A 14,487-nucleotide genomic window follows, 5' to 3' on the forward strand; every position below is an offset into this window, starting at 1 on the left:
ATTTTCTTCCCCTCTCCCTTTGTCTGTTGTCAGTGTCGTTTTTGTGATCTTGAGAAGACCAACTAATGTTAAGTATCTAGAATCTTGAACCTCATGTTATCTACCTCAGGCTTTTTAGTTCGTATAGAGCACGCTGTATTTCTCTTTTAGTTATTAGGGTTTTTTAGAGCATGCTGTGCTTTCTCTTTTTGTTTATCCATTTTTGTACTTTGTGAACTTTTGTTAAATAAATCCCTTTTTTGACCACTGTTATTAGTGTCTCATTGCATTTGGGTCCACACCAAGTGTTGTGCCTTAACAAGCATCACATTTTTTATGCAAATAACCTTGTTGTGTTTCATAGTTCGGTCCACCTGCAGGTTCCATTAGTATTCATCTATGTCATAGATGCACCGTCGCGGATGGAGAAATCGTATTACGCTGAAGCCGAGCTAGTGCCGTAATAAAACAACGATCACAAAAATACTGAAGGAGGATAACGAGAACTTTTTTTATACACTACATGCAATTATCTTTTTTTATGTCAAAATTGCGTGGTTCAGAAAGTTCGGAGCGAGATGAAACGAACACCGGGTTGACCTGACGGCCTACATATGATTCGTGATGACACGCCCCGCTTGGCCATCACTGGCTGCAGGTGATCACAAGGTTAAAAATTAAAACCATTTCAGTGTGGTAGTATTAAAAAAGGTCATGTCTTTGTGAAAAGGTATGGAATTTGTTGTGAGTTCATGCACTGTATTGGTTTTGTTCTTTGAACACAGTGATGTTAATGCACGGTTCATTTTGTGTACCAGTAAAACATATGCCTGTGTCTTGAATTTGAAAAAAATCACATTTTGTTTTTTAATGAAGAAGGGTTCGGTGAATGCGCATATGAAACTGGTGGGGTTCAGTACCTCCAGCAAGGTTAAGAACCACTGATCTATGACAAACATGGAAGCATGAGCTGCTGTGGTCTGGTTCTGCAGTGCACATGTCCAAGTAGAACCTCCACCCACACAGTTATAACCACTGTGGCTCAATGAAAAACTCTCATTTCCTTTATTTGTACTTGCATACAAAGAAAGGTCAGCGAAGGTATGCACCTCAAATGAACAGAAACAGGAAACTCAGCCTCCTTAAGGGTATCATACACAACCAGCTATCATTACAGACTGTACTTTTAACATATATTACTCATTAACTCAACTGCATTTAACAGATGAACAGGTTTTTGTATTTATAATATATTTCTTTTGACAAAATAAAATAGTAACTAGAATATTTCATGCAGGCGTAAAATGATTAAATAATATAAATAAATTGAATGATGATTAAAAATAATAATTATAGTAATGATGTATAGTGAGTTTTGAGGCGCATATGGATGCTAGATGCTAGTTAAGAGTTGAACTTAATCATGTGTGACTAGTGGTAACCAAAGTAGTTGCTATTGGCATCCGTTATTTTAGCTAACATGCTATGCTATACAGGGTGTTTCAAAAAAAAAGTATACACTCAGAAAAATGCCAAAAAAATGAAAGTTCCATAAGTTTCAGAAAATATCTATACGGTTATTGATAGACCAAGGTCTCATGCTTTCATTACCACAATGGCAGGTATCAGCCATACCACGTGAGTGAGCATGGTCCTTGTACTTAATTGGGATAGAAAATGGCTTGCGCACAGATATGAGAGGGTTAAAACAAGATCAGACACCACAATTGGAAAGCTTAGGCAGGTACTTTAATGCTGTGTAATTTACAAGAAAATTCAGTTAACCCTTTGTCTTCCAGAAGCCTCCAAACTTTGCACCCAGGCTGTGCCTTCCTTCACTCAAACAGACGCAGTTAATGCGGTGGTACTCGGACACCAAGAAGGCTCTTTGCTGTGGGGTAAACGGTGGACGAACCATGTTGTCTTCAATTCCCTACACATGGCCAGAAATGAGAGGAAATGCACACAGAGCCCTTTTTATCCCAAATGGAAGACATTCTCTTATGCAACTACGCATTACATAAACATGTCCATTTAGCCGTTCACTTGTAAGGCAATGTTCAGTAATTTTGAAGGCCAGGAAGTGCAAATTTTTAAGGCCATGGTTCATTGATTTGTCAAAGAAGACACAGCCACAGTCCATTTCAATTTGCCCTTAGCTCTCCACAGGCCTAAAATGGACTGTGGTCTGACAAATGTAAACAGTGCTTCGTAGCTTCCGAGAAATTTACATAGTCATGCCTGGATGGCTCAACCTGGGTGCAAAGTTTGGAGGCTTCTGGAAGACAAAGGGTTAACTGAATTTTCTTGTAAATTACACAGCATTAAAGCACCTGCCTAAGCTTTCCAATTGTGGTGTCTGATCTTGTTTTATCCCTCTCATATCTGTGCACAAGCCATTTTCTATCCCAATAAAGTGCAAGGACCGTGCTCACTCACGTGGAACGGCTTATACCTGCCATTGTGGTAATGAAAGCATGAGACCTTGGTCTATCAATAACCATATAGATATTTTCTGAAACTTATGAAATTTTCATTTTTTAGGCATTTTTCTGAGTGTATACTTTTTTTTGAAACACCCTGTATGATGGTCATATAACAGGGCTGTAGACGGGACAGTCCGCAGCCCTGTTGTTAACGTTAAAAAAAAGCTTAATGTAGATTAATGTCCGAAAACTACCATAAATTGTCACCAAATTTTGTGTGGACATCTCTAATGATGTCCACTCTCACCTCTCCTAAATTCAAAACGAAAACCCTATTATGGATGTTGTCCATGTTAAGCTTTATCAGGTGCACATTAGAGAAAAAGCTTAACGTAGTTTCATGTCGGAAAACAGCAATCACCAGGAGATTAGAGATGGACTTGGTATTCTTATTCTATTTTTAAAAGTTACTTTTCATTACCATTCATTAGATGGATTTTTCATTTTTAGGTATGTATTTAGAGAGAGATGGAGAGAAAGAGACACACGCACATACACAGACAGACAGAGAATTTATTAAATAACTTTAATGATGATTGATCGCAGTTTTTTGACATTAAGGACCGGATCTACTAAGATCATAATTTGCGTGTACTAATTTGCTTGCGCAATCTAGAATTTTGCGTGTGGGGTATGACCACGGTTTGCGTGTGATTTACTCAGATTGCTTGCGCAAATTAAAACAGGTGCAAAGTCTTGAAGACCACCCTGTTTAAATGAGGGTTTTGCGTGCGCTACTGGAGACAATATGCTTTAAAAACTGCTCTGGGATACAGCAGCATTAATGGGAACAGTGACTGAATGATCCAGATGCACGGAAATGTAACGTTGGAGGAGTTTTGTCATAGAAGGTATTGCATGACTCATTCATTCATTCATTGTTCATTTTAAAGGTGTGTGTGTGTGTGTGTGTGTGTGTGTGGGGGGGGGGGGGGGGGTTGGACTGAACGACTGTCACGCGCACATAATTTTGTCACACTGTAGCCTAATGTCAGTGCATATTTTTTTATCCCAATCATCAGGAGTGGAAAAGAGTCCCATAAAGTGTGTATGTTTCTTCCGTCACTCTAAAAATGTTCACAGGAAGGTGAAAAATGTGTTCTCTGCATCTCGTTTCATTATTTCTTTGTCTCCAAACTGCTTCCATGTGTGCGCAATTACGCATCCAACCTGTTTGCTCCTCCTTTTGAGACGTGGTAAATATAGACGCAGTTTCTATGAGCATAATTACTTTGGGGGTTGATAAATCACTTTGCGTGTGCTAAATTATTATATTTACATTTCCTCCTCCCAGCACACGCACAATTGCGTGTCAACGCCCCATTCATATTCATTCACTCCATTCTGTCCATTATGCGCTCTTCCCACTGTCACATACTCACAGGCAGCTATGGGCTTACCTGAAAAATTATTTGAAAAAAGTATTCACTCTGTTTGTGTCTATTTTACATTATAGATGCTGTGAGAAAATGCGGCTCCACCAGATCCGCCACAGATGGAGTCAGCAGCCATAAGATGCTTTGGACTGGCGGGGCGTGTAGCGGTTCCTCAGATTAAATTTACAGATGCAGAGCGTTTCATACAGGTGTTGTTTAAATCTCTGTTTTGATGACGTTTGCACATCATGGCTTGTAACACCATGAAAACTACAGAGCAAACACAAAAAGCAACACAGTATAAGGCTTAACAAACAATTTACACTAAATATTCACAATAGTTGACACATTCACGTAACACTGTACCTCGCTCCGCTCTCCAAGGGCGTCATTTAATGTCTCGGAGGAGGAAGCCCTCCTCGCTAACTAATTCTTTAGCTCCGTCTACACATCACAGTGGCAAACAGGACAAACACAGAGATACGCAAACACCAAAGTAAATAAAAGGTATATAAAAATGGTTTAAAACAGGTCTCAAACATATAAACAGTGTAAACAATCAATTACATTTTACGTTTTTTACCGCACCTTCAAATTTGCGGGTTTACACCATGAGGGAAAAGCTGGAAGTATGGCTTAAAAAACACATGAAGAAGAAAAACATGAGACCTTCAAAATAAAATCGCACGCCAAAGAAGGCATTATAGGACCACAAATCTGACCACAAATCTGATCATTGCACATTAATACGAATCAGTCAGTGTAAAAGCCATTTACAGGGCGGACATCAGGAGAGGGAGAGAGCGTGTCACCACTGAGCCAGGCATTAAGCTTTTGCTTTCAGGCTTTTCCAGTCAGTTTGACAGTCAGTTCAGTTTTTGTCCCAATTTGCTGTGTTCTATTAGTTGTTTAAATTTTTTCATACATGTGTTTGTTAATATGACCAAGTGTTAAATAAAACTGTTTCATCTATATGCGTTGTTTCTTGACTGAAGATCTAGTTGTCCAGACAAACACAACGACTTAGACTAAAAAGTAAGCCATGCTAAACAGATATATAGGCTACATCCTTGATTCAGCTTCATACATTCATTTGCGTATAGATATTTTTGGTCTTAATTTTTCCACAGTCAGGTATTAGCCCCTGCAAATTCATGACCTGTCTAGACTGATCTGATCTTGGTATTTTGCATATAGCCTAAACAACGACAATAGCAATAGGCCAGTTGATGATGATAATGATGGTAATAATAATAACATCAACATTAATAATGTCGTACATAAGCTTGGGCTAATGGGTCTGGCACCAATCTGGCAAACGGATCTGAAACGCATCTAGAATGTGGGAGACTCCAGCACAATGGAGCTGGACCAGAGCAGGACCGTTTCTGTAGGAGATCCGTTTTGCGGAGCAGTATCTGTTTTGGTCCGATGTATGTTTGGACACCGGGACAGATCTGCCAAGCAGTTTTGGGCTGAGTCAGTCAGCAGTTCTGTTCCAGATCCATCCCAGTATCTCTTTGCTATCTGAGCTGCTTATTCGGAACCCGTTCCGTAGTTTAAGGAACCCGTTCCGTTTAAGGATCTCGGAATGAGTTCCCTTTGAGGATTATGGAACTAGTTTCAGAACTCAGAACCAAGCTGTGCTCTGACCTCCTAGCCTGGCGCCCTGAAAGCCCCGGCTCCTGTGGGGCTTGGAGCTGCTCTAAACTGCAGTGAACTGGGAGACCAAGCCACTCCTCCCTGGATCTAGTTCTGAGTCATGCTCTCCATCAGATCCGAGTCATAAATTCCCAGATAGCAAAGAGATACTGGGACGGATCTGGAACAGAATCGCTGACCGACTCGGCCCGAAACCGCTTAACAGATCTGTCCCGGTGTCCAAACACACATCGGACCAAAACAGATACTGCTCCGCGAAACGAATCTTCTACAGAAACGGTCCAGCTCTGGTCCAGCTCCGTACATTTGCACTCTTCTGCTGTTTATATTTTCTTTAATGCTGTCGAATGTCATTTTATTTGACTTCATTAATGCCTCCAACTCCCACGTTGCCGCGTCGTGCCCTGCAGGAAGCCTGTTTACAGGCTCCAAGCGCTGGCTCCTGTCAGGCCCACAGGAGCTGGGAATGCAACATGCTTCCATACATATCAAACAGCTGCTTAATTATAGCAAAATATTCCTCCAGTCCGGCCATGATTCCGTTTGTTTATTTTTTCCCCTAGTAACGACTACTTCTGGGTCAGACAACTTAACTATATTGAAAATAGCAAAATCGAATGAAACGGTCGTTATCCGTTTTTTCCATTTTTCATTTGAGCACAAAATCGGGAAATGGAAAAATGAATCGTTATCCGTTTTTCATTCTGGTTTTGAAAATGAAAAACAAAAAAACAACTCTTTTTTTGTTTTTAAATCAGTGGTTCTTAACCTTGTTGGAGGTACTGAACCCCACCAGTTTCATATGCGCATTCACCGAACCCTTCTTTATTAAAAAATAAAATATGATTTTTTTCAAATTCAAGACACAGGCATATGTTTTACTGGTGCACAAAATGAACCATGCATTAACATCACTGTGTTCAAAGAACAAAACCAATACAATGCATGAACTCACAACAAATTCCATACCTTTTCACAAAGACATGACCTTTTTTAATACAACCACACTGAAATGGTTTTAATTTTTAACCTTATGTATTCCAATAATGAACTTATTGTATTTATGCTATTTATCATTTTTAACATTTTAACACACACCCATTACCTAATTTCCATCAGGCTACAATAATAATGAATATTTACTGCAAATCAGTGTGACTTCTGCTGTTGCCTTTGACAGACCAGTTCAGAAATGTGTGGCTTCATCTTGGCAAGTGCCACTCTCTTTCTCCATCCGCGACGGTGCGTCGGTTGTCACATGATTGTAACTGACCAGTGCGGTGACCGAAAATGTAAACAAACACTACACATGGCTGCCTCCGTGGTTAACAGGAAGTAGCAAAAGTCATAACAAAGATGTGGAAAATACTCAAATAATTCATCGTCAGACAAGTGGAAGAGATTATAAACACTTCCGGATGTGTTGTAGTGCTATAAGCAACAACAAGACACCGCGTATATTGGATGTCAATCAGAGAAAGAGTCTCCGAAGCCGTTTGTTTACATACACGGACCTAGCCCAACACACACACCCGACTAATGAGTTGAGTGTGTGTCTTGACCTCCGCCGAACCCCTGAGACTGACTCACCGAACCCCGAGGGTTCGATCGAACCCAGGTTAAGAACCACTGTTTTAAATTGAAAAACAAATGAACGAATGATACACGGATTGTCTGTCCATCCGTAATGCCCTTGACCTCGCCCTACTGCCAGTTTATGAGATGGTGAGTCAGGCTTTTCATGTATTATCAAGAGTGCTTTGCTTTGACAGCAGGGAGACAAGAGTTGATCTATGTGTGAAAGATAAACATGCTTCCGTTAAGGATGTTTGAAACAAATGGGTGGAGCAGTTACCATTCAAAGAAGAAGGACTTTGAGGTGAAGATGAGCACAAAGAAATGACTTTATTAAAATAGTGTCAGTCAAATCTCAACTGTTACAGAGTGACATGGAAGTAGTGATGAAAACATGACATTCTTGTACATTTTTATACCGGTGGATGCAGATGTTTTCCCTCTGTTATGTAAAACAGCTGCAGTTAGTTTAAGACATCCACAATAGAATACAGAAAATATAACAAATGTAAAATTGTGTAATTTTATATAATATCCTCCTGAGACCCAGCAATGCATTTTGGTCCTCTGTAGTGGACAAGAGTTTCACAGCTTTACTGAACCCATAAAGACCCAGTGCTACTTTTGTGGCAGTTCCCAAAGATTTTTTTCCCCCTCCATATTTACATTTTCTTAAGTGATTCATCACCATTTATTGTAATATTACCCTCTTTATTTTGTATTTTTTCCAGTGTAAATCATGTATTTTCCTATATTTAATTCACTGATCATGTAGATGTTCATAAAAGCTCAAATTAAATTTAAAAGTTCTTATATCAAAACAGAGAAAACTGAAAAAAAGTGACTTTTTCAGTAAAATATACCATTAACTGAACATAAATCATGTGTCTCCATCCACTGTCATTAAACAAGCTCCATGTTTTTTACTCGTGAATCAATGTTGTAGAAGATGACAGTGTTTCCACGGTAACTACAAAAGCCTCTGAACGTCCAAATGGGTCATAACTGATGACCATGAAAAGATGAAAAACTGCATTTAACACCAATTATTTACATGAACTGATAGGATTAATGGATCAACAGGTATTAAACATTTTTAATCAGTAGATGGTTTTGGTCGCCGGTGGCTGTTTGGGTCTTTATAGGTTAAAAAAAAAAAGCCTACCGCAAAGGACATTCCATAAATAAATTAATAATGTGTCTGAGAAAACGGGTGCATCATGCTGTTTCCAATCAAGGTGATTAATTAATATAAAAACGCCAAAATCTTTACTTACTGGGTCTTAGGAGGATAATTAAAGGTTGTGATGATTGAGACTGAATCACCACTAGGAAGCAGTATGGTAAAACATGTATATGACTCCAACCTTCCTGTTTCTAAATGTTCCCTTAAACCAGTGGTTCTCAAATCCAGTCCTCGAGGACCCCTATCCTGCATGTTTTAGATATTCCCTCTTCCATCACACCTGGTTCAGTTAATGATCAGCTCATCACCAAGCTCTGCAGAAGCCTGATAATGATGTAATGACTTGCAGGTATGCTGGAAGAGGGAAATATCTAAAACATGCAGGACAGGGGTCCTTGAGGACTGGATTTGAAAACCATTGCCTTAAACCAGTGATTCTTAACCTTGTTGGAGATACTGAACCCCACCAGTTTCATATGCGCATTCACCGAACCCTTCTTTATTAAAAAATGAAATATGATTTTTTTCAAATTCAAGACACGGGTATATGTTTTACTGGTGCACAAAATGAACCGTGCATTAACATCACTGTGTTCAAAGAACAAAAGCAATACAGTGCATGAACTCACAACAAATTGCATACCTTTTCACAAAGACATGACCTTTTTTAATACTACCACACTGAAATGGTTTTAATTTTTAACCTTATGTATTCCAATAATGAACTTATTGTATTTATGTTATTTATCATTTTTAACATTTTAACACACACCCATCACCTAATTTCCATCAGGCTACAATAATAATGAATATTTGCTGCAAATCAGTGTGACTTCTGCTGTTGCCTTTGAGAGACCAGTTCAGAAATGCGTGGCTTCACCTTGGCAAGTGCCACTCTCATGTCATTTTCACAGCAAAATCTGTTCCTTTGTGTTGTAGTGCTATAAGCAACAACAATACACTGCGTATATTGGATGTCAATCAGAGAAAGAGTCTCCGAAGCCGTTTGTTTACATACACGGACCTAGCCCGACACACACACCCGACTAATGAGTCGAGTGTGTGTCTTGACCTCCGCCGAACCCCTGAGACTGACTCACCGAACCCCTAGGGTTAGGAACCCAGGTTAAGAACCACTGCCTTAAACAAATAAACAGCAGTTAGTTTGGTATCAAAAGCTCACAAATGTGCAAATGTTAGGATGGTGTCTGGGTTATATCGTGCATTTTATTTAGTTTACCATTGCTTTCACAGATCTGAACAATAAAAAAGAATAACTGACAGGAAAGCTGAGACACTTGAAGGTTTTAAACTAGTGCTTCCCAACCTTTTTTGGCTCGTGACCCCATTTTAACATCACAAATTTCTGGTGACCCCAGACATTCAAAACGGAGACATTTTTATTGCTAAAATTAATTTGTTTTTGATCACGTAATAGTTTGCTATGCTATGTTGCAAAAAAACATTAATTTTAGATGACATTTAGTCTATATAATGTATATTATTATGGACAAAGGCAGAAAAGCCAAGTGTAGATTACTGCACAAAGTGAGAATTTTATTTTCCTTGGTCAGGATATGTACAGTCAGTCCAGCTTGGATTTACAAGGCTGACAATTAATACTGAACAAACAAGAACTCAAACTATGAATTATGAAAGAGCTGCAGCATCTGAAACCGACCACAATGAACATTTGAAAGATAAACAGTACCACAGTGCTTCAGTTTCAGCTTCACAGTTTGTCATGTCTTTTATGGATTGTGATTGTCTCTCTCAACTCACCATATATTTTTTATTATTAAGGGTTTTTTTTTCTTTTTTTTTAATCAATTACTAGAAATTTCAGGCAACCCCATGTGGGGTCCTGGCCCCAAGATTGAAAAACACTGTTTTAAACACATCACATCCTTGCATTGGTTACTGACACTTGTATCAATAGTTGCATTTCTGTCAATCTTACACATTGACTGGTTTCACAGATGCAGACGCCACAACTTTCGTGTAAAATGCTGCCCCTTTCTGTTGAGAGCAAGAATTCAGATTTGAACAAATAAATATAATACCTTTAAAGGACTGTTTAATTCACTGTTGTGGTAAATGCACTGGTTTGAATAACCTCATCAAGGACCATGTTACATCTGTGAGGATTTTTGTGCATCTTTGACTCTTTGCAACTTTTATTTATTATTATTGTTTTTTTTTTACTTAAGGTGTATTGTTCCACAAAATTTCTCATTCACACTAAGCCTCACATCATTGCAGATTAAATCCCACCCACTGCTTTGACATGTGACTTGGACAGGTTTCTGAAAATGCACATAGGAGACTTCAACCTGCTGTTTAAAAGCACTTTCAGACGTGTCCCCTTAAAACTGAAAACATAAGATTTGTGCAGGTTTATTGTTAATAACACACTGAACATTATGTCAGCGGATGTTTTCACAGATACAGATGCTTTTTTCCTACTTCTGGAGGTCATCGTGGTTGGATAGCTCTACTACATTTTGCCGTTTGTTGCTGACAACAACCTCCTGGAAAGTGCATTACTCATATATCTCAGACCACCACAACCATCTCTCAACATCCTCTGAACATTCACTTCCTGGAAACTATTTCTTCTGTGGGTTTTGGCCAGGTTAGGCTGATAGGGTATATACCAAACATACTGTCATACAGGGAGATGTGAGCTTTCATTACTATTTAAGTGATGTTTGTAGCCCCGGTAGCATTCATTTACAATTACAGAGTTAAAGTGAGGAAATAAAACAGCAGATGCAGACATTGACTAAAGGTAAGCGTGGTTACTACATTCATCTTCATGTTTAAAGGATGTGACATTGAATCTATCACTGCTCTACGATCAGACATCACCTCTCATGATCAGTTATTAAAAATTTTTCGATCAGTTTGTTTTCATTGTATTGGCAATATGTTTTAACTGCATTTTATTCTTTACGAGGAGCCTTGGTTAAATAATTAACCTATGACTTTCCAGCATGTTACAACCAAAACTATGAATTTAACTTGAAGTCTGACTTTGTCTCAAGGTGGGATGGAGAATCTATTTCGACGTGTCAGGACCTTGTCTCTGTTGTGTTGCATAGTCTGTATTTCCTCAGCAGAAGGTAAAACCACATCTGTTCTGTACCGTTTAACTGTGGATTAGATGCCATAATGATCACACGGTAAAAACTGTTTTTGTTTCTGATGTTTTGCTTTCAGAAAGACACTCACTCTCTAAGGTAGTGGGCAGTTCAGTCAAGCTATACTGTAATAATGAGTCTCTCAACACACTTAAACAAGTAACATGGAAAAGGAATGGGGAGCCCCTGCTCAGCTTTGAACCACAGAGTCCCATTCACCAGTTTCCAGAAGCTTTAAGTCTGAACATAAGTATGTCTGAGTCCGAAAATGAACTCTATGCACTGATCATTGAGAGTGTCCGAATGGAACATGAAGGAAACTACACCTGTGATATCATTTCACCGTCAGGAGTTTGGAAAAAGGAGTGGGAGCTGATAATTACAGGTGTGTAATGACAGTAAATGACAGATGATAGAATACAACACACAGAATTCACAAAGAAAATGTAGAGAAAAAAAAATAGAGGTTAATCCACAAAGACCCCAACCGCCTCAAGCGACCAAAAGTATCTACTGATGTACAGTGGAATAATTCAGGTAAAATGCAGTTTCTCAGATTTTCAGTGGAATCAGATGACACATTTGGACATTCAGAGGCTCTGTAGTAAAGGTGTAAATGTCGTCATTTTCCACAACACTGATTCATCAGTTAAAACCATGCAATTTTACAGATTGTAATCCATTGTAGACACTTGTTTTTACGTTCAGGTAATGATATATTTTGCTGAAAAAGTCACCTTTTCTTCAGTTTTCACTTTTTTGATGAAATAACTTTTGAATTTACACTGAGCTTTTATGAATATCTACATAAACGGTGGATTGAACATAGGAAAATATCCGATTTTCACTGAAAAATGCAAAATGTAAAGGGAAATACTAACATAAATGTCAATAAATTACTTCGGAAAGGCAGAGACATGGTTAAAGGTTGAGAAAAAATAATTTGGGAGTTGACACAAAAACATGTCTACGCCTTTAAGAGTTAAGGGATCAAAGTTAATGTGGGGTGATTTATAACAGCGCAATTGTTGTATTTGCTCTTCTGGATAATCCTCAAAGTAAATACACAGTAGCACAAAACAGTTTACCTTTCCCTCACTGTCAGAGACATGTACACCCAAAGAGAGTCCACAGAAAGTTTATAACATCACATTTTTTTCACTATTAAAAAAAAGATCCAGTGATATTTTTTTCTGAAACAAATCTACAAAACAAGTAGCATCTCACATTTCCATCTTGGACATCATAGTAAGTATACTGAAAAATGAGAGAAGGCTGTAGGTGTTCTGAACCTTCACAACACAAGTGAATGTCACTTCCTCTTCCTTTATGAAACTGTCATCCTACACTCTTCAAATTCAGACTGACTGCATTGTAATATCTGCTTTCAACAGTTTGTTTGTCCCCCACAGAGAATCAACAAGCTGGAAAACTGGATATGAGGATAATGATTCCGGTTTTTTGCACTTGTAGCCTGGCTTTTATGATGATTTTGATCTTGATCATTGTTCAAAGAGTGTGCAAAAAGCCTCCAGAGTAAGTACAATGCAGCTCTAAAGTCATTCTAATGCACATAACATTGACTAATGATAACAAACTATAAGTGATGTTGAGTTGCAGCTCCAATATCTCCCATTTTTTTTGCAGAAATACCATTCAATCATCCATTGCAGAAGAGGTAAATATGTTGATTATTTTCCCATTAGTTCATAAAGTCTATTTTTGTTTAACTTCTTTCTGTGTAAGAGGTCTTTAACCTTTGATTTAAAAAAAAAAAAATCTGATTTTTTTTTCTACAGCAAACAGAAGATATTTATGAAAACTGCCTGGAAATGAATGTTAGACCACGACCCATCTATAATAAGCCGCTCCAGTACAGTACGATGGCACATTAATGTGTGTCCAGTATATGAAAAAGAGGAAGAGACTGCACAAATATAGGACCAGGAAATGTTGGAACACAATGATTTGCAGGAAATAAAACAGTTAACTGCTATACTTTCACATCCTCTTTTTAAAATTCATAATTTATAACCTTTTTGATATTTTTATTAAACATGCATCTCAGTTGTACATGAGTGGGCTTCTGCTGACACACTCTGCTGCTTCTTGTTTTTCAACCCTCATAAACATCACTTTTCACAGAGAATAAAACACCCCTTAAAACACTCACCGTACAACCTCCTGAGGCCCAGCAAAGTTCAAGTTTTTTTTTCTTTTACATTAAATAATTGCCTTGATTGGAAACAACATGATGCAAATGTTTTTTCAGATACAAGTTTTTATTTCTTTTCTTTTTTTTTTTTTTTTAAATGGAATTTCCTTTCCTTTCGACAACTTCTTTTTTTAATTCAAAGTGAAACTGAAATTCTTGTCCCCTACATAAGGACAAAAATACACCACTGGGTATCAGGAGGATAATAGCAATAAACCACATCATTCATTTTATCACCCACATGAACCTGCAGTGTGAAAAACCTCAACCAAAAGCATCTACTGATGTAAAATATTTAATACATTTAAATACATGTAAACAATTCAGGTAAAATGCAGATTCTCAGCTTTTCCCTAACATCACATGTGTCTTATTTGGACGTTCAGAAGCTCTGTGGTGAACATGGAAACACTGTCATTTTCTGCAACACTGATTAGATGGTAGAACCCATGCAGTTTGACAAATACCAGTCATTGTAGACATATTTTGGTAAAGATATTTTTTGCTGAAAAAGTCACTTTATCTTCAGTTTTCACTGTTTTGGTAAAAAATAACCTTTGAATTTATTATCTGCACAATCAGCAAATTAAATATAATACCTGATCTTCACTGAAAACTAAAAAATGCAGAGGATAACACTGTAACAAGTGGTGCCGGGCACAACAAACCCCGCCCTTCACAGGAAGTGTAGCTTATTTTGGCATCGATCCAGCTGATGTCATCATGTCTGTGTCTGTGGTGATGTCAACATATCAACTGCCTCTATATATGTGCCAAGTCTGAAGTAAACTGAAATAAAATTTTTGCTTTTAGACATTTGAAATTTTGCCCATTATAAGGAAATGGGAGAAAATAAGGATATTAA

At 38.0% G+C, this 14,487-nt stretch overlaps 1 protein-coding gene across 2 annotated transcripts in view; it reads left to right on the forward strand.

Moving 5' to 3' along the window:
• LOC115411934 (cell surface glycoprotein CD200 receptor 2-like) overlaps nucleotides 1-13,597 on the forward strand; it is a 57,058-nt gene extending 43,461 nt beyond the window's left edge. Inside the window, exons 1-6 of one of the 2 annotated variants that reach the window (XM_030124232.1) lie at nucleotides 10,517-11,055; nucleotides 11,312-11,389; nucleotides 11,487-11,792; nucleotides 12,820-12,943; nucleotides 13,055-13,085; nucleotides 13,207-13,597. In XM_030124232.1, the coding sequence (XP_029980092.1) occupies nucleotides 11,037-11,055; nucleotides 11,312-11,389; nucleotides 11,487-11,792; nucleotides 12,820-12,943; nucleotides 13,055-13,085; nucleotides 13,207-13,302 (654 nt within the window). In that variant the 5' untranslated portion in view covers nucleotides 10,517-11,036 and the 3' untranslated portion in view covers nucleotides 13,303-13,597. Of the gene's footprint in view, nucleotides 1-10,516; nucleotides 11,056-11,311; nucleotides 11,390-11,486; nucleotides 11,793-12,819; nucleotides 12,944-13,054; nucleotides 13,086-13,206 lie in introns of those variants that run through there. The other variant, XM_030124231.1, reaches the window with a different exon arrangement.
• Nucleotides 13,598-14,487: the final 890 nt, after the last annotated feature.

Source organism: Sphaeramia orbicularis, chromosome 21 (assembly GCF_902148855.1).
Source record: "Sphaeramia orbicularis chromosome 21, fSphaOr1.1, whole genome shotgun sequence".
NCBI lineage: Eukaryota > Metazoa > Chordata > Actinopteri > Kurtiformes > Apogonidae > Sphaeramia > Sphaeramia orbicularis.